Source organism: Phoenix dactylifera, chromosome 15 (assembly GCF_009389715.1).
Source record: "Phoenix dactylifera cultivar Barhee BC4 chromosome 15, palm_55x_up_171113_PBpolish2nd_filt_p, whole genome shotgun sequence".
Classification (NCBI taxonomy): domain Eukaryota; kingdom Viridiplantae; phylum Streptophyta; class Magnoliopsida; order Arecales; family Arecaceae; genus Phoenix; species Phoenix dactylifera.
The window spans coordinates 4,516,909-4,540,987 of NC_052406.1; the positions used below are offsets into that span (position 1 = coordinate 4,516,909).

General features: G+C 38.2%; 3 protein-coding genes across 3 annotated transcripts; all 3 read right to left on the reverse strand.

The window, feature by feature from the left end:
- Positions 1 to 847: 847 nt before the first annotated feature.
- LOC103712549 (annexin A13-like) lies at positions 848 to 2,660 on the reverse strand. The gene is made up of 5 exons (XM_008799100.4): positions 2,253 to 2,660; positions 1,924 to 2,148; positions 1,500 to 1,718; positions 1,325 to 1,414; positions 848 to 1,220 (listed from the first exon to the last, which is right to left on the reverse strand). The coding sequence occupies exons 1-5, from the start codon at positions 2,466 to 2,468 to the stop codon at positions 1,005 to 1,007; spliced, it is 966 nt and encodes a 321-aa protein (XP_008797322.1). The 5' UTR covers positions 2,469 to 2,660; the 3' UTR covers positions 848 to 1,004.
- Positions 2,661 to 7,995: 5,335 nt separating this feature from the next.
- LOC103712532 (F-box protein At1g10780) lies at positions 7,996 to 10,816 on the reverse strand. The gene is made up of 4 exons (XM_008799083.4): positions 10,633 to 10,816; positions 9,231 to 9,984; positions 8,643 to 8,923; positions 7,996 to 8,528 (listed from the first exon to the last, which is right to left on the reverse strand). The coding sequence occupies exons 2-4, from the start codon at positions 9,970 to 9,972 to the stop codon at positions 8,292 to 8,294; spliced, it is 1,260 nt and encodes a 419-aa protein (XP_008797305.2). The 5' UTR covers positions 9,973 to 9,984; positions 10,633 to 10,816; the 3' UTR covers positions 7,996 to 8,291.
- A 1,773-nt stretch (positions 10,817 to 12,589) lies between these two features.
- LOC103712531 lies at positions 12,590 to 19,065 on the reverse strand. Its single transcript, XM_039134165.1, has 2 exons — positions 17,719 to 19,065; positions 12,590 to 13,107 (listed from the first exon to the last, which is right to left on the reverse strand). The coding sequence occupies exon 1, from the start codon at positions 18,954 to 18,956 to the stop codon at positions 18,234 to 18,236; it is 723 nt and encodes a 240-aa protein (XP_038990093.1). The 5' UTR covers positions 18,957 to 19,065; the 3' UTR covers positions 12,590 to 13,107; positions 17,719 to 18,233.
- Positions 19,066 to 24,079: the final 5,014 nt, after the last annotated feature.

Here is a 24,079-nt window from a genome sequence, read left to right on the forward strand (position 1 = left end):
GGAGGAGCTTATGGTAGATCTTGTAGATTTTATTAGCTTTAGAAGTAAGCGATTTTGCATCCTTTTAGAATCTAAATCTAAGGTTTTAAGATTTGTTTTCTATTTCTAAGTATATTAGTAACGCTTTCAATTTTAAATATCAATTAGCACCTAAACCCTGAAGCACTTCCAAGATTAAATTTCTGTCTTAATAAGTCCATGCTCAAGATTCAGTTCCATGTCATTTGCTGTTCTAAACCTGATGGTCATTTCAAAATTTTATTTGTTGAAACTTTAAATTTGTATTGTGTATTGATTTTTTAAGTTCTTTTGAAACTTGTAGTTGATTATCATAACCTTTACGGATGTTAGATGAAAAAGGTCAACAAATGCTCTCTAGTCAAATGATTACAACCCCAATAACATTTAATAGCCCTAGATAGCAAGATATCTCAATGGTTCAATTTATGGAAGAACTAGTCCTTATATTATTTTTACAAGTTTAATTATCAGATTGTTGATGCTCGTTAACTGTGATGATAGATGATATTGTATGCTAACCACAGTCTACCTGATCTACCTGTTCTTCTCCAGCCGAGACAATCATGTTATAGCGGGTTAAAGCCAAATAAAACATCTGCTTTCCGAACTCGAACTTTGGGTTGCAAGAGTTTTAGTGGTAAGATGAGCAAAATGAATGGTGGTCACTAGATCGACATGTCAGCTGTCCCAATCATGTTGCTCGATATTTTATTTTCTAACCTGATCCAACATGCCCGATTTCTACCCCTACATGATCATACATTAGCTTATACACTAATAAAAACTGCAAAATATATATCTCGTCCTTCGGCCTAAGTTCTGCTTGTTGTTTTGAAATTATAAGATTTTCTTTATATTGATAATAGTTTCCTGATGTCCAGTATTCAAATTGATGAAATTGGGACAATGTAACCTTGTGAAACCTTTGACCATGTAAGCCATATGGCTGATTCTACATGAAGATGATGCCCATAACTCAGAAATCAAGAAGCAGAGATTGGAGCATTTGTTAGAGCCACAAGGAAGTCTCTGTAATCCCCATCTGGAAGACTCTCACAAATGGCATCCTCTAGCTTCTTCCTGTATCTCTTTAAAAATGCAGACTTCACCTCTTCCATGTCCACTTCTGCACTACCCAGCATCATCCTTGTCAGCAATCTTTTATCAGCATCTGCCTCCTTCAAGCTTGTGTGCAGCATCTAAAAAACATACCAACAGACAAAGAGCCATTACCTGGAAACTTTGATGCACCAAGTCTCTGACTTAGCTGATGATATGATGGAACAAAAGGATGGAAGAATACCTTGGAGTAGTACTTGGATGGATTATATATGCAGCAGACCACAACTCTAAGCGAGTCCTCAAATTCTCCACTGTTCTCTCTCTTGAGCGTCTGGATATTAAACGACCACAGGACTGATTAAGAACTGGATGGTGATGGATTAAACAAATACAAGCAAGCTTCTGCACCTGCTTACCTTGGTGTAATCATGCCCATATATATGTTTGTAGCAGCAGAATGCCAGCTTCAGCTGTGGGATGCTCCTCTTGCTGAACATCTCAAGGATCGCAGATTCATCGATCGATCCCATGCTCCCCTTCCCAGCTTCATACAGCCTCTTGGCATCGCACTTGGCGATGTGTGGACTGACATCATCATGGTGGGACTTGTGGGATGCAGCGAGAGCCAATAGTATCTGTGCAGCATTTTTGTTAATCATTCTATCCAAGCATTTCTCCATCAAAGCGATGCCAAACATGGAGCAGAATTCTAAGCAAGAAGGCTCTACTCAAAAAAAAAAGGTTTCAGTAGATTCTTATAACTTATTCTCCACCCAAAGTCCACTCCAGAGGCTAGTGTTCAATTCATGGCAACAGTAAGTAAGGTCTTGATCAACCTACCCTTTGGCATGGGTGGGGTGGCTCAGAGATGATATCTTGGTCCAGGTGCCTCTTGAACTTTGCAAGGTAAGCTTGTTTGATGAAGAAGAGCTGGTTTGATTTCCGACGAGTGTACATCTCGATGAGGGCCTTGTAATCAACATTGCTGCGCTCCACTGCATCCCTTGCCACCATGGCGTCACGCTCGTGAAGCTCGAGCATCCACATGTATAATATGTCGAACATCTGAACAAAGGTGGCAAGAAAGTTGATAAAAGACTGTTTGGTGAAGACCAAGATGAAAATTTGAACTGAAATGGTATGTTAGTATGATATGGATTGATTCTAACCTCATCCTTTGAGTTGGCCATCCAGGCCTTATGAAGGTGTTCGACGAGGTCCTCGTGATACATGGCGCGATACGTCTCCTTGATTTGTTGCCTCTCAGCTGGAGTTCGGCTTGCCAGCGTCTCACCAAGAAATTTGAGTTGATTCCATTTTGCATGGATTTCTTGGCAGGCACTCTCGCAGCTCGGGCTGATCGATGAACGGGAACTGAGAGCCATCTAAAGAGCTCAGAGAGGACTTCAGAGTGGTAGAACTAGATATATGTCTTACAATCATGTATCTTATCAATGCCTTGAAGTCCAAGGAAGGGACATTGGCTTTGGGTCCACTAATTGAATTCGACAAGGAAAGGGTGGGGAAGCTCTGGAGCTAAGAGAACAATTGGAAAATGAAGGGTCTTCTTCTGTTTTGTGTTTTGTTTTATATATATGAGGTGGCCTTTGGGGTTTTCTTTTATTTTATATATATGAGGTGGCCTTTGGGGTTTTCTTTTAGTGTGGAAACGAGGGTCATGTGGGTTTTGATGAGATGGCTTTCATGGGTTCCAAGTAAGCTCTGAGTATGATCCCCTCCCTTTAGTCATACCTTTTCTTGTGCTCTACCTTTTTTTTTCCTCTCAAGTGACTGCCGCCATGGCTTTACTCACCTTCCAACTTTTGGCTGAACAAGGGTTTGCCAACTCTTGTTCATATGATTCCCTGTTAAACCTAAGCCAGAATCCCTGGTCTGGTCCCACCACTGCTCCAAGATCATGCCGAAAGGGCAGCATCCACAATGCGATATGGTATGGCGAACACTCAATGTGGCTGGTCATATTGCATGGGAGTTGGTGTATCCCACTTTCCCTCTGAAAATATGTTGGTTTTTTATGAAACAAAACCACTCTATATTAACTCTTAATTATTTCATATATCATAAACAAATACATATTAAATAAAGAAAATATCTATCAAAACATATTCCAAGCAATCGTATGATTGATGGCATCGATGATTCATCGAGCACTTTTCTTCTTGAATGGACCACATACATCACAAGAACCACTAACTAGTTACATGATTCGACAAAGATGCTCATTGGAATGTTGGATTTTTGTCACTTTTTTTTCAGATAAGAAGCAATAGAAGGTTAGTTAAGGACCGCAAATGTGTAGCTAGAACTGATAGATGAGAACCCTGGTTTATCAAAAAAGAAAAAATAAAAAAAAAGATGAGACCACTGGTGGTAATGATATATGAAATCACCTAAGCATCTGTACCGTAACTTAAATAGTGAGAATTCCCGTCTCTATTTAAGCTGCAAAATAGAAAAACCTTTCACAGATACTTTGTGGTCGGAGCTGAGTCGTCTAAACCTTTTATATGGCTTCAGAATCCCCCACTGGAGGTCAAGTGAAGGCCAATTGGAGAATGACAGATCAACTCGGAAGGTATTTCAATCTGAAAGTAAAATTTCATCTCAATGGTTCTTGTCATATTATACACACTGAAGGTTTGCATGATGATAATTATTTAGCTATTATCTCATTATAACAGCCATTATTTGAATTTGTAATTACACATTAGATAAAAGTCATACTTAAACTTCAAATCTCCCTGGCTCAGAGAAATATTTGAATTTGTGAACTGCTCAGAAGGATAGTTCATGACCTGAAAACGCAGCATCTTTTACGTTCTATGTCCCTTCCAGTTACATTTATGATGGCAAATAACTATCGTTATAACTCATTTGCTTTAGTCTCAGAAAACTATAATCAAACTTTGAAAATTATATCAAGATATATTGCCCCAGGACTAAAATGCAATATACTTCTGACTTCTGAGCCACACTAACCAACACCAGATTAGATTAAAACAGAAACTAGAAGAACCGGACTAGTTATTTGTAAAAAAACAGGAAAGGAATTGGAGATTTAGAAGAAATATTTACTATTACATATTATTATATAAAACAAGCTCCCATTAGACATTCAACTCTGTCCATCTCCCACATGTCTTCAGATATTCTTGCCAAACAAACCAACCTCAGCATAGCTCTTTCTTTTCCCTTTTTATTCAAAAGAGGAACGATAGTAAGTGTAACAATTACAAGCAGGAATGCTTTCATCTTAAAAATCTTAATCCTGAACTAATGATCATTCATCCTGATCCTCATACGCATCATCCATGCTTGATGCTGGTGCGTGTGACAACAATAGAACATGTAGGGTTCCATGTTCCCCAAGTCATACTCAACAAACATGAAAATGGTTTAAAGCTCATGCTGCACTCAAGCCCCCAGACCAAATTTCACACTAATTATTATCCTCACTAATTCTTCAGATAACCAGAGGAATCCATTGTAACCAATTGCCATAACACAAGTAGGTCCTATCTATGACTCAGTGGCTTCCTTCATGGTTCTGAATTGGTCCATCGCAAATCTGGTATGTTTAGCAGCCTCAGTAATAAAGTTCAAGTTACTATTTGGTCACAAAATGTCAAACAAATCTACAAATCAAATCAAATTTGAATCAGATCAACAAGCCCTCTCAAAACCTATGACAAACCCTTTCTAACCTACAACATGTTTACTTGCCTCTGCCTAATCACATCTCGAACCTGCTCCCAACACAATAGATGTCTTATGTGTTCCCGTGGGTTTTTACAAAGATTACCTCCTCAAAATTCTACAATGAACTGGGACGACCTGTTCTCTCATTGCTGATATACACTTTGGAATTGACTGTAAATTATACGTTCATAATAATCAAAAGGTTTCCTTGAAAGATTACAGTTACAATTATGTGATTCCTTTAAAACCTTTCAGAAAACTTGATGACTATGCAACACATACTAAAGAAAAATATACGGCATATTAGCAATATTCATTCTTACAGCCACAAGGTCTTGTCTTCATAGTTAAATCCAATGCTGATAATATCAAATCCATGAACTTTTGCCTCACCAAAAACAATTAATTCTTGTCATCCTGAAGAACCCCCATGACCCAATGGAAGTGGGGCATCTGACCCAATGGCTGCTGGCTAGGATGCAAAGGTACACGTCTGAGAACCCCCATGAACAAATGTTCCATTCATTGCCATTGGCCTCTATAATAAACTTTACCGTTTGTAATGAGACAGAGCAGTAATATTCCTCAATTCCCATCAATTTTGGAATAAGTAAGAAGAGGCAAAAAACAGAAGATTATCTTATGACGAAGCTTCCCATGGCATTTGCCTGTTTTGGTTTTTTTCTTATATTGGGTGACTATTCATTGGCTATGTGTACTCAAATTTATCATCATTGGCCTTCATAATAACTCAATTTTCATGAAGAAACATCCATATTTGGCAGTAATATTTCTCAAGTCGAATCAAATTAAAATAACTAATAAGAGAAAGAAAAAGAAACTTATTCCGCATGGGAACTTCTCCCAGCATTTTCTGCCCTCTTCTTATATGAGGTGACTTCTATTTATTGACTATATACTTCTTTAGTACCAAACCTTCATTCCTGTTTGGAAACTTTTGAGAAGCATCCAACTCTTAAGGACACAATAAGCTAGTTCACCATGTTCCAGTTCATCAATAAGGTTATTTGGAGCCTCTGCTAGAATAGGAATAACTTAGTTCAGTCTAAAAAATATATCAGATGATGAAAATTTACAAATTTAATTTGCAACCACCTGAGTGACCAAGTGAGATAACCCTGAATCTTCACTAAGATCCAAATGAGTTTCAGAGTGCCCTGTACGTCATATGAATCATGGAGAACAGTAAAAAGGATTTTCTAACAAGCTAAATGAATTCTAGAAATTTGAACACTGGATGGCAGCATAAGCTGACCATGAAAATACTGGATTATAAAACATAATTAAAAAGAAAAGGTGAAAGTAAGTGGGTTTTATGGAAGGAACAAAGACAACCTGCATCTTGGAAATCACTGCAGCTGATGGTGCTAATAAATCAAAGATGTATAGACAATGGCTGGATATGATAGTTTTAGCTTCCTGGAGACCAGAGAGAAGCAAGACATGTAGATAACCCAAAGGCCATCAAACAAAATTAATAACCTCCCACTATATTGTTTCAAGAGTCCAACAAAATATAACAGGTGATGATGGTTTCTTAAGGTCTGCTGATGATGTCAAAGTTCTTCTACATATATTTCAAAATTTCATAAGTTTTTGAGTTACGTACCCTTCATTGCAGACTGTTGTATTTCGTAAAGACATGATCTGAACAGCTTGCCTAATTTCAATCAAAGTACTAGAACATTTGTCTCAACCAAAAATGGATATAAATTGGCTTTAAATTGGCCTAATATGACATTGCCAGAATTTCTGAAGTCTCCCCCATAATTATGAAAGAAGAATCCAGAAATTGTTCTAAAAATTTCAAAATACACATTTAAAAAATTAAAAAAAACCAACAAAAAACTTGGAATCTTTCAACTATCAAAAGAGTTTTGATATTTAAACATAACTAAAGCACATTTTCGTCTCATTTTCTAAACTATACGTCGAGAACTAAGGATCTGAACCCTTGAACATTGTGAAACCAACCAATATGTCAAATATCACATTTCGCGACCCTGAAAACAACCAGAAAAGAACCATGTCCCGCCATTCCAAATACAAGATAACAATATATAGCCGACTTGCATTAAAAATAACATCACTGAAAAGTCAAGAAATGCATGGCTAACCTCTCCTGAAGTGCTGTACTTAATAATCATTCTAGGTTTAAAAATATATGGTTCGTGGAAGTTGTGTGGTTCTTTAGCTACTCTACCAAAGAAAATTCCAGTGTATGCCATAGGCACCTCTCATAATACTTTATATTGAACAAAGAAACCTGCAGTGTATAAAACTCTTTATACAGAAAATTCTCATTTAGAAGATTTGAAGACCCAAGTATTGGAACGTCGCTTTCAGTTCTTGGAGATGCATAGGTCATGGATTCAAAAGCTTAACAAGCCAGGAAAAATGCGCCCTATAACACCATGCAAGAAAGACCTCATTGTCATGACTGGTTCCCCCTTTCGAACTAGAAAATCCTCTTTCCCCTATAACCCCCTTTCACTCAAATAATGAAATTCCAAGAACAACCTCCTTTAGAGTCCTTGGTTAAATTCTTGTATTCTTTCACTCAACCTTGGCTACGGTTCTTCAGGCCCAACTGCTCTTTTGGCTTGTTATAGTTTAACCCCGGCTCCTATGGTCTATGATTTCTCTTCTTAAGACCCGACCACTAGGTTCATTTGAGAGGCCGGGCATGGTTCCGCTTGGGGGGCTTCTGCAATAAATATGGAAACACCTGACTATTTTTTTGGGTTTTCTGACACACAAGCTACTATCTTATAAGAGGACAGCACCAACACCACCAGTGTCATAAATGCTACTATATATTGAATCCTCTAGAAGTATATATGCAGAAATTTAAAAAAAAATGTTGAGTTCAGTTATCTTTTAGGTTGAACATATATGAAACATTTTCTTGATTCAGCAATGATCATAATCTAACTCATAGTTGAGTTCACAATTTACCACAGAAACCTTTCACCAAGGGTACAAGACATCCTAACTGAATATCCATTATAAAGGAGAACATAACTGTTGTGACCTAATTCAAGTGTGTATCTAAACTGAATAGACAGCCAATACTTTCTGTTCTTATGTGCAACAAAAGGCTAGAGAACAACTTCCCATAGCATCTGTCAAAAACTGGAAAACATCATATAAAAAATAAGTTTCCAAACATTTTTTTTCTCGCAATAAAAAAAACTTTGCATAGATGAATAAACATAATACCATTCAGTTTACAGTCACAATTTCACAATGAGATCAAATCAAAAATTATTATCCTCAATATGTTTCGAGCTTTGAATCAATGCCCACCGACTTCAGAAATTACACAGACAAACTCTACCACAGTTAAAACCTGATTTGGAGGACATCTCAGTTAAAGTGAAGAAACATAAATATCAGCAGAACAACAGTTGAATTCTATAAAGAATCCAACACACAATCGGTGTAATTTAAATAAGGCACCTGTTTTATTCAATTCGGACTATCATATAATTCATATACTTGAATTTGCAAATCTCCTCAAAGAAATCATCAGCACTTTCATGGCAGTTCTTCATCTGAGAAATTCTAATAACCATGTGGCGCAGCTTTGCACTGTACATAACCAATGACTCTAGAGTGTTTAGTTTTTGCTCTGCATTCAGTGGTGATCTCACCGTGATGAGAACCTCCTCCAAGCAAGGAATCACAAATCGCGAATCCAGCTGCAATAGGAGAAGAGGGAGAAGTTTTTTTTTAAAAAAAAAATCATAATTACCTCCCATCACTAACCAATTTAATTCAAAAGCAGTCCATATTGGAAATGCGCAATTGCTCACATTTCTTAGGCTGTTCTTTTGGCACAGTGCAGCAAACATTGCTCCATGGATCTCAAAGTTACGCAGCTTTGGATGGTTGTTGAAGAACTCAACCAAGTCAATCTCTGGAAAAGGTTGGAGTGTGTCGAAATCCCCACAAAATTCAATCTTCATAACAAGGTGTTTCACCTCATTTGCACACTGAAGGACAGAATGTATTGCACTCCAGCTCCATTGGACCCCTCTGAGGGACAAGTAGTCCAGGTCTGGAAGCTTTCCCACATCCACCTTGTAGACCCTACCTAAAGAAATTTCAACGCAATAATCTAAATCAATAAGTGGATGTAGCTCAACCAAAAGAAAATTCTTATTAAAAAAACCCTAGTGCAGCACCTAGTAGTTTCTAACATGATTTAAATTTTAGCGAGCATATCATAAACAGCAACCATACTAATTTATAACTAAGAATGTGTCGAGTTTTAAGAACAATCAGCTAAGAGTTTCAACCATTTCATCAGAGCAACAAATATATAAAGTTGACATACGCCATCACTTCAAACTCCACAAAGAACATTTTATTACATTGTGAAAACAATTCTACACGATCACCTGTATTTTTTGCAATGCAGAGACTTCTCAGGCGATGGTTCTGGCTGACTCGCACCCAGCTGAAACCTTGAATCTCGAGCACCTGAAGGCTCGGCGAGCTGAGCAAGAGCGAGCAATTCCCTGGACCCAAGAAATCGAGCCTGCACCTCTCCAGCCGCTCCAATTCGATCGACACCGAGGCAGCCCCATCACACCCAAGCAGCGCCAAGTCGGTGAGGTTTGGGCAAGCATGCACTGCATCCTTCAACACGCTGTCCCTCAGCGTCGCTCCAATAATCTCCAGCGTGCGGAGCCTCTGGAAGGAGCCCCAGTTGGGGGAGCTGGTCAAGGAGACACCCCAAAGCTTGAGGGCTTCCAACCCTTTTGCCACATCGATGCAGTCGAGGCGGTTGGGGCCCTCGCCGCCTCTGACCGCCTTATCTGCGGCACCATCCATCCGGAGCTCGAGAACACGGAGGGAGCGACTGCAGGAGGAGAGCCAGGAGGCGAGGCTTGAGGCCGAGAAGGGGCAGTAGATGACGAGCTCCTCGAGCCGGGAGGCCGAGGAGATCATGCGGCCGATGGTGGCATCGGCCTCAGCACGGGGGGCAGTCTCGAACGAGTTGCGGGGGAAGTAGAGGGAAGGGATGAAACGGGCGGCCTCCTTCCACCGCTTGGAGACGCATGTGCACGCCGCGATGTTGCGGGCGTTGCTCAGAAGGGAAAGGATGTGCTGGACAATCGCATCAGGCACCGAGTCCATCCTTACCAGAAGCTGAAGACGATCAACCACAATAAAAAGAAAAAATCAAAGAGATGATGGATGAGTGCTTGATAGAATGCCTAAGTGAAATTTTGCGACAGCATGGTCATTTGATTGGTTTTGTTAAAAGCTAGTTTTCTCGAGCACATTACGTTGAATTCAAATTTGCATTTTAAAGCAGATTGAGATCTAAAATTTGAATCGGACTATAAGAGAAAAAAAAACCTAAAATTTCAAACTTTGAAATCCAAGTGAACAAACCCAAAAAAAATAAAAAAATAAAGCCACTCAAAAAAAAAAGCAACAGATTTTGGGCGTTCAAGCAAGAATCCAAACAGATCAGACAGTATCTTGCAATGCCAGAACAACAATGAAACAAATAATGCTAAGACATAAACTTCATAGATTACAACACCAGTCAGAATAAGAGTTCTCAAACAGAAAAGAACAATCAACCATCCTCCTATTGTTATCCTGGTAAGTAAATAAGCAATGTGGGAAAAAAAAAACAAAGGCAAGACCTACCCAAAAAAAAAAAAAAAAAAATGAAAGGAAAAGGAGCGCAGAAGAAGCCTAGAGATGTCCGTTGAAGAGATGAGAGAACGAAAAGGGAGGAAGGGATGGCCTGGAATTGGAAATGCGTGCTCTATTTGAGCTTACCTTACAACAATAATATCAAGATTTAGAGGGGAATGGAATACAATGCTCTTCTACAGTTGTAGCGTATAAATATGGCATGGCGTCAGGGAAGAAGGGCCCGTTTTCCTTATTACCAAAACAAAAGGAAAAAAAAAAAGCCAAGGGCGCGTTTAGATTGAGGTATGTGCGGGCCGCATGAGGCCATTTCAAATTTTAAATGGCGTGGGCTTGACCCCAAAATTTTTTTTGAGTTAGAGAGAGATGAAGGCTTGATAAGAGAGGAGAGAGGAGAGAGGAGAGAGGATCGGCCCGCTTTCCTCCGCTTTTCGAATTTTCGACCGTTCGCCGGGCACGTGGGCGTGCGCGGTCCGGACAAATCTTTCTTCCGGACGTCTGCATAAAACTTCTATGGGGAGAATGCTTTACCGGTATCCGTTGCTCGTCGAGAAAATCTCATCCGCTCGATTACGGTGTCTTATCCTGCGCATAGAGACCGGTATGCGCGACTCCGTATTGTCTGTGCAAACAGGGTTTTTGAACTTTTAACTTTGAAACCCCTGCATTATTTTATCTTGCCATCCGCCCTCGTGAATTTTAAGCCGCCTCGGTCTTGTGTCAGGGGGGAAGAACCAACATGGCTGCATCTGATTTCATCAAAGACAGGGTGATTCTGTACGGGAAAAAAAAATAGGGTGATTAAAGAGGGCTTTTGCGTTCATTGCTCCACTTGATTTTTTTTGATATGGATGTGGGAAGTAATAAAAGCGTTCAAGGTCCAAAGAAGATATCAAGAAATGTCGGATGATATGGAATGGCCAAATTATCTTTAGCATTTATGTGAGAAATTATGTAATGATATGTAAGAAACTTTTCTTCCACACAAGCAGTTTGTATATATTTTATAACTCTTTTAAGAAGAAATCTAATCTCCTCATCTCACTTCAGTCTTTTCAAACTCTAGCAACCCTTAATCATGGTTTGGTTAAGGAACACTAATGAAAAGCTTGTTATGCACTGCAGGAATTAGTATGAGAAACAAAAAATGAGAAGATTGGTATGTAACTAGAGATAATTTTAGACACTAATATGCAAAAAAAAAAACACTCATTCCAGCTCAAAGACCATGCATGAAATAGCAAGGCCTGGAGGGTAATTTTCGATGGACATTAAATGTTTTGTTCCTTTTCTAAGTTTCATGTGGCGGAATCTTGGACCGAGGAACATCATCTGCCATACTTGTCCAGGATTAGGCTCATAGTATTCCAAGTTGATTAAACTAGTATTTTAGTATGCTAAAACTATGCATCTTATTTTGTGAACACTAATGAAAAATATCATATTGTGTTTGAAAAAATCCTAGAGATTTGTTTTCGGATCCAGAAAGTCAGTTGGCTAACAGGGAAATGGTCACAGTTCCATTTGTTAACACTAATGTAGCCCCTTAAATTAGGTGGGATGATGGTGTAAAAAAGGAAGACAAAGCTTTTGCTCCAGAATTTCATGAAGAACTCATTGGAGCGGAGGAGCATCATATACATCTCCAAGAATGACATACTTGCAACAATAAATTAATTGCAGAACTTGATAAACTCGTAATGTCCATCAGGCAGCGGAGGAAAGAACCTTCTGAGCTAAGCCTAGGAAAGAAGCTCTTTGCTTCAAGTTATAATCAGTAGTGAATATAAACCCATTTTCACAAGAAAAGCAATTTGTGATATTTTTTTGAGATGTTTGCAGTTTTATACAAGTCAACTAGTCAAGGATCTCATATCAAAGCTGTGTCTTGAGCAATGTTAGGTTCATTAGATGAACTAGCCAGACTTCGGACCAACTAGTACATCAAACCGGGCCTGAAAGAAGTCGGAACAAGAAGGCTTAGGATAGTGTGGCTCAGCCACGCCCTTCACTTGTCGATATTTTGGCATATCCATAAAACCATTACTCAAAACGAAGAAGATATATCCATCAAAATTCATTGAATTAGGCACATCTCAAAATCACAATTACCAGCCCAAGATTCAATTTTTAAATCAACAAATATTTGCAACACATAGATGCGACATCTCAGTGCTGCATGACTTCGACAAAAATTCAGAAGAGACAGCACAATGATGCAGATCACCATAAGATGATGGTATAAAACTATTTCCAGATATAGCAACTATTTTTTCTGAGAAAGAAATACACACCAATTTGGGTCATTAACACTCAAGAAAAGTTCTGAAGCATTTGGAAACCAAAGCATCAATGAGCTTGGAGAACAGTAATTACTGTTAAACATTGTTATCTTTAGAAGCAACTGTTGGTTTTTTCCATATGAGCCAACTTCTCTATCAAACTGAATGTGAAATATCTGCATTTAACTTCCATGAGACTGTATGGCTTCCATCAAATTCCTGACAGCGCAGACCACCAAATGAATAATTTGGTTAGCTTCACGAAGCCACGAAGTGAGCTTGAATTGGCTCCATTCATGCACATCTTCTGTCTATCACCCTGCATACAAATAGTTGAAGCGATCTTTGATTTTTTGTATCATTCAGTTGCTATGTGTACTAATAGGTTTTAAACCTGGTAATCGAAGCATACTAGTTCAAAAAAGGGAACATAAATTCTGGAATCTGATATGCTTTGGAGTGCCCATCCCCTTTGAATTTGTTTTAAACTAAAAGAAACAGCATCCATACAATAATGTCTGATAAGAATGATCTTCTAAAGCTGCACTCATGCAATGTCTTATAATATTGATGGGATTGTGCAGTTTTCCTACCATGCATTAAGTGAAAGTTTCAACCAGATATTGCAAAGTGTGCTGATGATGTTGAACAATTCCATAAAAAGAATCATTGCCACAAGCCCCACACTCATGTCAATACTGCTTTCACATAATGTTTTGATCAGTCTAGGAAATATAGGCACCTGGTAATTTTTAAAATAACCAGGAGAACTCTTTCTAGCTAGACATAGAAACCCCTGAGACCGATCATTAAAAGCAGTGCTCAAACTCTGCCACTCGTGGCGAACTTGCTCTGGCTAGCAGTTCCATATGTCGCAAGTTTATTGGGATCCACAGAAGAGAGCTAGTCTCCCTGGCACTTTTGGCAATTAACCATATAAGCCTTGGCACAATTAGTACTTTGATTAAGGATTACTAAGCACAAAGTCCATTAATGAAATTCATGTCATGGTTGGTAAAAGAGCAATTATCTATTGTTAGGTCTAGCCTACTTTGTTCACACTAGCTCATGGACAAGGCTGTCAAAAAGCTAAAAGAACCACTGGCAATAGATCCAACACATGCCCAAGTGATCACCAGGCAAGTGCATAGCTGAAAAGAACAAATTCAAGATATATTGCACTTTGTATACTGTATATTGAACTTGTAAACAAGACATCACTTGAAGTACTCGGCTAACAGATAAACAAATCATAATTAAAGAAATTACACATATCATTGTTCTCTTAACACAAAGTGGCAGATAGTGCAAAACTTCCTTGGTTATCCAACTTACCATGGAGGCTAGAGATTACGATGTCTGACACTTGAAATCTTTCATAATATGATTTTTTTCCTCAGTGCCCCTTCATAGAACTAAATCCCATACCAGCATCCATGTGTCACTCATCAAAAAGAAAGAATCTGCTACATACTGTGTGTTCCACGCATGCATAGACACTGATGAGCACATTTAAACCATAAGAATCAAGGTTTGAAAACTTGGTTCTAGTTTCAGTTTTTACTCAGGCCAAATAGGACTTGATTTGAACAGTTTTGATATTGTCAACCATTTCGGTTCAAGTTTCAGAGTTTCAACCAAATAAAGTATAAGGAAGCCAATATGATTTCAGAAATAGTTCAAAAAAAAATCAAGAACATAAATCATACACCATTTTAGAGGATATTGTTTTGTTGGGATTCTTAGGACGCAAAAATTATAGTGGAAACCTTTAAAACATTAATATATTAGAATATAAAAAAGTATGAGAAAAACTTCCAAAAATAGAAGAGTACTTAGAAAGACGATAGAAGCAGGTAAAATAGTTAAATGTGACTTTGCACATATAGCATGTTAGCAAAAATGTTATATACTAAACATGTGTTTTCATGTCAACATCAACAAAAGCATTTTTCCAAGTTTTTAAAAGAGATTCGTGTGTACGTGTATTTAAATTTTTAATTTTCAGCTGTTTTATGATGCTTCATGAAATGCAAAAAGGTTTATAAGATTTATATCTTAACATATCAATATATCAAAATATTTTAAAAATTATGCTTTCCATTTTTTGCAACACAAAACCAATGTGTGCTCTCAAATCTACTCAAAATTTGCAACTTTCAAGTTTAACCTTGCAAGAATGCCTCTTAGAGGCTCGACTAATCATGTATGAGAAAACTCGCCATGAAAAGATCAAGAGATGACCTATAAGTTAGGTTTCCATCCATATGCTTATAAGTTTTAGCCCGAGCCATCAAAACTGATTTTGCTAATTGGTTTTGGCCAAAATTGATCCATTTAATTTAAACATTATGGTTTCATATAAAACCTCAAAGCATCTGTAAAATAGGCAACACTCTAGTGAAAAACACATCCTACACATTGCCTACATGCATAAATGAGTACCCAATTACTTAACCATTTGGCAACAGGTGTCTAGGAATTCTAGGACAGATATTCCAAGCAACTGCTTATAAGTACACTATCATAACTGGATTGTTGTTGGTCTAGACCATCATGCCAGAGTTTTTTTAGTCTACCAACACCACTAAAGGTTGTAAAAACTCACTTCTTACACCCTTTCCCCACACTTACAAAACATAGATGTCAATAATGCCTATAGAAGCTCAAGAGTGTGCATAAACAAAATGCCAAACTTAAACAAAGTTTTATTTTGTACCATTATGACTTTTGTTTACTAAAATTTATTCACTTCTTGAATTGTCCACCAAAATTTAAAAATTCTAATTGTCAATAAAAAAACATCTTGATGGTGTAACACTTCAGTTTTGCGACAAAAACAGTTTTAAAAATTACAAATATGACTTCCCTACAGCTTCCACAGCACAAAGCATTAATGAAAATCTATAAAAGCATAAAGACATCTGTAAGGACAGGTTTGCCAATAAAGTAGTTATATGAATCCATATCATACCATGTCATACAATGCTTGATTGAAGAATAGTATTTACTAGTACCTGTGGTTCATTGAGTGAAGATTTACATCGGTTCAGACTGCAGCGTATCGTAGTAATGCAATGCTATAAAAACAAATAGTGGAACATAACTGATTATATTACACATCAAGCAAGCTGCTCCTACATCAAGTCATAAACATTCTTATTTTACCACTACTAAACCTCTTCGATATCATTTTTAGTTTTCATTTTTTCAATTCTTTATTTGAGTTAAGATAATGTTAGTTCGATCAGGTTGTGTTAGGTTTTTGTAAGAGCCATAATCATCTCCAGAATGTTTTCCAGTAACCAATACACATTCCTTTAATATCGCCAAGAATGTTAAGTATGACTATATGAATCAGAAATCATTTTGACTATTCATAACTGTTGTGGGATGGGGTTCCGAACTTTAGTCCCACATCGGCTAATCAGCGGAAAGGTCTGTGCCTTAAATGGGGGGCTCAATAACCTCTTCTCACCGAGGCGCCTTTTGGGAGCAAAACCGTGAGGGGTGGAAAGGGTGGTTCCACCCGGGGCGCCACCAGAGGGTGGACCCCCGGGAGTGGTCGACGATCCCCAATCCCCAGAGCGGACAATACCTCGGTGAGGACGCAGTCGCTTTTCCTGCTCGGCTGGTGTGCGGACTGTTGCCGGGGTGAAAACCCCGCAACAGATGGCGCTAGAAGAAAGGGCCCCGGCCACGCACAGACCTTTCCGCTGGGGGGGCTGTGTTGTGGGATGGGGTTCCGAACTTTAGTCCCACATCCGCTAATCAGCGGAAAGGTCTGTGCCTTAAATGGGGGGCTCAATAACCTCTTCTCACCGAGGCGCCTTTTGGGGGCAAAACCGTGAGGGGTGGAAAGGGTGGTTCCGCCCGGGGCGCCACCAGAGGGTGGACCCCGGAAGCGGTCGACGATCCCCGATCCCCAGAGCGGACAATACCTCGGTGAGGACGCAGTCGCTTTTCCTGCTCGGCTCGTGTGCGGACTGTTGCCGGGGTGAAAACCCTACAACAGATGGCGCTAGAAGGAGGGCCCCGGCCACGCACAGACCTTCCCGCTGGGGGGGCTGTGTTGTGGAATGGGGTTCCGAACTTTAGTCCCACATAGAAACTAACATAAAGGTCGCATAGGTGCCAGAAACCTATCATATCTTAGAACCCCAAGAGGATCTATCTTGAGAATATTGTATCTCTCTCCATGCTAGTACACTTTAAGATTTAGCATTTAGGAAAATTGGATCCACCAAACTATATCACTTTCTCTTCAAGGGCTTGATACACAATACTCAGACCATCAGTATTTAACTGTTTATCACCATAGATATATGTTCCTGAATATCTCACAGTGGATAAAAGTGATATTCACACAACATTGACAGAATATGAAGCCTATTTTAAAACACTGTCCGTAGCACAGGGGTGAAAGACCTTAATATACCCAATCAGCTAATCAGCTTGCAAGCAGGCGAGAAGAACCCGCGCAGATAAATATAAACAGTTAAGTTTCTACGAGCCAAATTGTCAATCATCAGAAGAAAAAAAAATAGTTGCTAACTTGCTAGTACATTTTTCTTGAAAGTCTGGTATGGACTTTGGCACCACTAGGAACATTTTTCTTTTCTTCCCTGATACAATTAGAAATGACATTTACTCGGAATATGTGATGCTCATAATTCTCCCAAAGGAACAAATGATTTTCAGAATGGGGATGAATAAATAAAATTTTCATTGGTTTGCCAAAGTAATCATGCAAGCCTCTTGCACTTTCTCAATCAAATAAATATTCATTGTCTTCTCCAATACTATTAATATATGGTTACCAAATTAAATGCTTAATAAGTTATACTTAAATAAGTTTTCAGAATCACTGCTTATCTAATTGTTAAAGAAACAGGACAGTCATGCCTGAGTTTATGAAAAATAAATGAACCTGCAACAAGGCACGCCATTCTCCTTTTTCATAGAAACCTGAATTAGGAGGCAGCCTTTTTGCAGCCAGCAGTAAACGTTTCATGCAGTTCGGGCACTTTCTCTTTGTAGCAGAGAATGAATTTCTCAAAATAATTCTTCTCTGAGAAACACATGATCCTGAAAAGGTCATATTTCCTAGTGTGCAAACCTTTTGACTTCAAAATCTCCATGGCTCGGTATCGAGGATTCCTCAACCCCTTATCCAAGCTATACATCAGAAGCACTGGGAAGCGAGCGACATAGGAGGGCGTGCACCCAGCTTCCTTCACCAAAAATTCCATCTTTCTCTGCATCACCTTCTTGGATAGACCCAAGATGCCAGGGGCCTTAAGGAATGCCGTCAGGAGCTCTGACTCGGACCACTCAAAGCTCCTCATGAGCTCCATCTTGGCCGCGAATCTAGCTTTGCTAAATGTGTGGAGTGTTTGAAGGACCCAGACGAACATCCCCGAATGGGGTGGTATTCCCAGCCCCTCAACGCGACCGACTAAAATGCCGGAGTGAATCTGGCCTCCGGACAATGAGTGTTGGCTGCCGCTTCACAATCAAAGAGATTTTCTGGTCTGGAATACCGCAGTCCCGCAGGAGTGAGAGGTTAGGAAGGATCCTCTTCTCGATGCTGTAACTGAGAAACCGTTGCTTCCTCTTGATAAATTTCTTCAGGATCTCCATGGAGCCGAAAAGATTCCTCCAAAGCTCGATCCTAGGAAGGAGGGTGCGGTGTAACCTGAAGTTGAGGACGGGAGACTGGGAGAGGAAGAGGTTGAGGAGATCGGACTGGGAGAATCCGAGATCTCGTACAGCTCGGAACTTTGGGGCCAGGGACTTCTCGACGTCGAAGCCGAGACATCTGGGTTGACAAGATACGATCTTTTTAATGTCGGCGTCGTCAAAACCGTGGCTTTTGAAGAAACCAAGGACAGAGTCCGGCTGTTGAGGGGATTTGATGCGGCGGAGGTGCTTGGAGGCCTTGGCAGCCTCGGACGGGGAGAGGCCAGAGGACGTGATGAGGTACTCCACCATGAACTGGGGTTCGAGATATGAGTTCTTCACGGCGGCCGGGGCGGCAGCGGCGGTGGTGGCGGAGGAGGATGAGAAGTAGAGGAGGTATCCGAGGCGGCGGTGGTGGAGGAAGGAGAGGAGGGTTTTGGAGCCGCGACGGCGGAGGAGAGAGGAAGAGAGCTCAGGGAGCAGCATCGCGCCGTCTCGGGGGCAAGGAACGGTCGGACCGGCTCGCCGGGCAGCGCACTCTCGACGCAGTGGATCAAAGACCGGACCGGTCCAACAATGGACAGGCAACGTCCCCACTAATTGAAGATCGGAAGTTATTTTGCCAAATACATGGGTTTGAATCCTAACGGCAGCAGTAAAATGAATGGAGGTTAGGACGCCCTTCTTTTTTTTTTTTTTTGGTTAAAAAAAACTCGGAGCAACTTTATTCAATATCTATACTGTATATACTAATTATAATATAAAAATACATGCATATATGTATACCATTAATCATAATTTTTGTAGAAAAAGAAAGGTAGAGACTCGCCCAATATTATTAAATAGATGAAGTCGTTGAGTGATAGAAAAGGTACATATAGCATATGGATATAAAGATGAAGCAAAGATAAAGATTTACAATAAATATAAAATAAAATATACAACTTGGGCTAGTGCGATGTTACTTAAGTGGTTGTGATAAACAATCAAGATGTTTCTAAGCTCTATAGTATTAATTTTGCTTGTGATCAAGATCAATGGGACTTTATTCTATCAAATGTTATCCTTCAACTTCAAGTTATAATGTTAAATCTTTTATCATAATATAAAATTATAAGTCATGTTTCAAATGGCGAGAAGAATGGTTAAAAATTTTGTAGTAGAACTGCAGCCACTGTCAATTGCTCATATTAAATAGCATGGGAGGAGGCTTTTGGAACTATTATGACAACTATTACTTATTCTCCCAATTGATTAGGAGAATAAAAAAAATAAATTTACTAGATATCCTTTGCACCTCTACTGCTGTAATAGTAATAAAAGAATATACTTCATTTGCAAGGAAATCAACTTCAAAAATAAATAATAAATTTTCTTAATAGAGTAGAACTGTTGGAAGAGATTCTTTTTCTTTTTTTTTTTGGAGAAAGAGAGAGAATGCCATATAAAATAGAGTAGATTACAAAAGTCCTCTTGAGGTTTACGTTTATTACACTTACACCCAATAGTTTGCAAAACTTACACTTACGCCCAGTAAATTAATGGCATTAGTGAATCCATTTATCTCATATAAACAGTCAAAATTGCCTCTAAATGATGAGTAAATAATAAAAAAATGTCCGAGATTAGGAATAAATTATACTTATATCTTATAGTTTGAAAAATCTCCACTTAACTCCCTAAGGTTTATTTTTATCCAACACTTTAACCCATAACTTAACAAAATGTTAGCCAAATCATTAACTTAAATGGAACCTAAATGCCACATCAAAAAAAAATAAGAAAATAACCAAAGTAGCCTTAAGTGTTATAACATCCACCTAAGAAGGAGAACAATCATAAGGCGCCATAAATCTAAAGCTTGATCTTGATAAATCATCAGACAAGAGCTATGTGATAAAGAAAAAGCAATCTAGATCTCTCAAGTAAGTAGATGCCTCTAAAATTTTCTATTGTAGGAACTAGTATTAAGAGTTTTGTCGCTTGAGTCAGCTTGTCATGGTCTAAGCCAAACGGAAATCGCAACTCATGCACCTTTCAAAAAAATAGTTCTCACGCGCATACTGATTGGAAGATCCTTTTGATGATAGACTACCAAAGCTATCATAATTCTATATGTAAACATAGGAGTCTTCATCCACAACGGTAATATTAAAAAATATTTCTATGATATTAGACAAGTAGAACTCAAAATTAACAAATAATACAATGACATCCCCCGATTTTTGTGATGTGATGGGTGGAGAAGTAAGAACAAGACCTGCTAAGAAAGTACGCTCGTTGTCGAATGTTAGTCGGAAATTAAGAATACTCATTGCTGGATGTCGATTGGAAAGAAAGCTTGTTGTTAGTCCCTTGTTGGGAAGAAACTCTCATGGTAGTTTGGCAAAGCGAGAAAGAAACTCTAGCCACTTAATCTTGAAGAGAAGAAAACTCTTAAAAATAGAAAACTTTGAAGAGATCAAGAAGTTGAAAAGGTGAAAAAGGAGCCTTATTTTCTTATAGGAGTAATTTTGATTTTTTATAATAAATAAATACTTTTGCTAACGTTATTAATTTAACTGGATGTAACTGTAAGTTTTACACAATATTGGGTATAAGTATAATAAATATAAACCTTAGAAGAATTTTTATAAGATTATTTTAGTTATTTTAATTTTGGTTATTTTAATTTTGATTATTTTAATTTTTTTCTAATGTGGCACTTGGGCCCCTTAAAAGTTAATAATTTGACTAATGTTCTATTAAGTTATATGATAAAGTATTGGATAAAAATAAATCTCAGAAGGGCAAACGTAGGTTTTTCATTCTATTGGGTGTAAATGTAATTTATTCATAATCTAAGAAAAGTTTTTATAATTTACTTCATAAAATCAGCTAAAGGCTGAGCATCACGAGAACTGTCTAATTAATAAATAGTAGAAGAATCATATTGTGATGTGAAAAATAAAACTTTGTTAAAAAAAAGAAAAAGTTGCTAAGTAGGTTATTAGATGGGATAAAAGGGATAGAATTATTTTCTTTTTTCTTTCTTTTTGTATGTATTTGTGTATTATTTTCTTTTTGGTCGGTTCTTTTCTTTTTCCATTTGGGGTTTTTGGGGCAAGGTGTCATGGTTATAGGTGGGAGCTGCATACGTGGGTGAAGATAGAGAGTAGCCGTCAGATCCAGACTTCATAAATAATTTCTTGAAAGTTGGTATGGACTTTTGCATCACTAGGAACATTTTTCTTTTCTCTCCAGATACAATTAAAAATGACATTTCATTGGAGCATGTGATGCTCATAATTCTCCCCAAGGAACAAACAATTTTCAGAATGGGGATACATACTTAAAAATCTTCATTGGCTTACTAAAGTAATCATGCAAGCTTCTTGCACTTTCTCAATCAAATAAATATCCATTGTCTTCGACAATACTATTAATACATGGTTACCAAATTAAATGCTTAATAAGTTATACTTAAAAAAGTTTTCAGAATCACTGCTTATCTAATTGTTAAAGAAAAAGGACAGTCATGCCCGAGTTTATGAAAAATAAATGAACCTGCAACAAGGCAAGCCATTCTCGTTCTTCATAGAAACCTGAATTAGGAGGTAGCCTTTCATAGTGTGCTGAAGATGTTGGAGGCAGGAATCATTGCCACAAGTAAGACACTCACTGTCAAGAATCCATTGATGTATTGTGTTTGATAAACTACAGCACATGATAATACGGAACATGGCAGTATGATGCATAAACTAGGCTGACCCTACACAAAGTTGAACACTTTCTCTTTTCTTGAAGTGCTCCAAACCTCTTCCATCTATGTGTGTTATCATTTATTATGTTCGACTCTCATATAACGCTCTATCATGTTAGTTTTGTTAGATTTTGTATGTACAGTCAGGATCTCTAAAACCTGTTTAACAGCAATCAACATGCAAATCGTATACTTTTAAGGATGTTGCATAATTTTAGTTAGGTTTAAAATCATCGTTGCGTATCTAATACATGCTCCCTTGGTGCTAATCATCATAAAAAAATTTATGCCTATAAATCTCAAGTTGCACAGAAGTTAACTCAGACTAGTCCTTTTGATTCACAAGCTGAGGAACACACTGTAAAGAGGTCATGGAATAGGTATGCTGGAAGTAAAATAAAAAGATAAATATAAGATTAAGAGTTATGCATTTAAGTTCTTGGATCTAGATTACCAATCATAAGAATCAAATATTTGCAATTATCTTTCCCTTGATGGAAACAGCAATATATGCCACCAATTCTTCTCAAGAAAAAGAAGGATTTGATAAAACTTGAGATCATCAAGGATAGATGGATTTCAGCGGACGAGACCCAGATCTCGTTAAGTTCAGAAGCAGATCCATATAGAATTCCAAGTTTATGAGCTGCCGAGATGGTGAGACATGTAGGAAATCCCAGAACCCAGTCTTGCTTCCTTGGATATGGCGAGGGGTTTATGGTTCCTTGTTCAGTCATCCTATTAATTGGTTCCTTGTTCCACCATTAGAATTGGTACAATTCATTGGATTTATTACATGGCATACCAAAAGCAATACATTGGCATGACTAGATAACAGGGTTAACGGGTGCAAGTCTCAAAACATTATTTCATGTACCAAAAGCAATACATTGGCATCCGATAATCTTTATCATGTCTTTGTACCAGAAAAATCAATCTTTATCATGTCTATCTTTGAAAGATGAGTTTCCAGCCCTGACCACCGGTTCAATCACCATACTCCCCAAGATCAAGCCATGCAAATGGCTTCTTAATTATATTATCTAAAAGAATCTCCATATCTCTTGAAGTCTAGATAATATCTTCAAACCATGTCAAAATCTTGGCGCTCAATTCATGTACATATATACATACGTGTATATACACACACACACATATACGTATACATCTATCTATCTATCTATCTATATATTTCTTTCTATCCATTGTCATTAAAAAGTATGTGGGATTAAATGTGCTCGAGTACGTTCTAGCCTTACTAGGTGTCGTAGGTAAGCTGGCCATTGCCAAGGGAGGTATTGGAGAAGAGTGAGGCATTGAGAGGATCAGATGAGTAGTTGTGGGAAAAGGAGAGCACTTCAAGCAAAGGATGCCTTGGAGATTTTTTTTCTGCGAGGAGCCCTACACTTGCTCAACCGTAGCCTCCATAATTATGTTCCATCTAACTAAAGTGCACTTGCGTAGTATCTAAAATTATATTCTATTTAACTCCAATCTCAAGAAGTAGCGTGTAATTCTCTAGCATGTGTGAAGCCCTGTCATGTAAATTTACATCCTTTTTTACATATACTTATTACTTTCTTTCCTCCAAAATAAAAGGTTTACATAAAATTTTTACAAAATTAGAGTTCCATGCGTGGAGTCTACATGGAATTGCTAAGACAGCATCTAAAACCTCACCGATGCACTTGGATCTTTGACATGCTAGCTAAGGTTGATAATAGGTCAAGCCAAGTCTATATCGGTCAAAACTTGCCCGACCTTGGATCCAATTCATTTACAATTAAGTTGAAAAATATAAAAACCATATCTATTTATTTTTGTATGGACCCTGCCCAATTTGTGAATTCAATTAAGCTTTTTTTTG

Excerpts from the sequence above, each read along its gene's own strand:
- LOC103712549 (XM_008799100.4), bottom strand. The coding sequence starts at position 2,468 with ATGGCTCTCAGTTCCCGTTCATCGATCAGCCCGAGCTGCGAGAGTGCC. Across the intron at positions 2,149-2,252 it reads TGGCCAACTCAAAGGATGAG|ATGTTCGACATATTATACAT; the intron begins GTTAGAATCAAT and ends ACCTTTGTTCAG. Across the intron at positions 1,415-1,499 it reads ATGGGCATGATTACACCAAG|ACGCTCAAGAGAGAGAACAG; the intron begins GTAAGCAGGTGC and ends TTTAATATCCAG.
- LOC103712532 (XM_008799083.4), bottom strand. The coding sequence starts at position 9,972 with ATGGACTCGGTGCCTGATGCGATTGTCCAGCACATCCTTTCCCTTCTG. Across the intron at positions 8,924-9,230 it reads CTGCATTGCAAAAAATACAG|GTAGGGTCTACAAGGTGGAT; the intron begins GTGATCGTGTAG and ends AAATTTCTTTAG. Across the intron at positions 8,529-8,642 it reads AAAAGAACAGCCTAAGAAAT|CTGGATTCGCGATTTGTGAT; the intron begins GTGAGCAATTGC and ends CTCCTATTGCAG.
- LOC103712531 (XM_039134165.1), bottom strand. The coding sequence starts at position 18,956 with ATGCTGCTCCCTGAGCTCTCTTCCTCTCTCCTCCGCCGTCGCGGCTCC.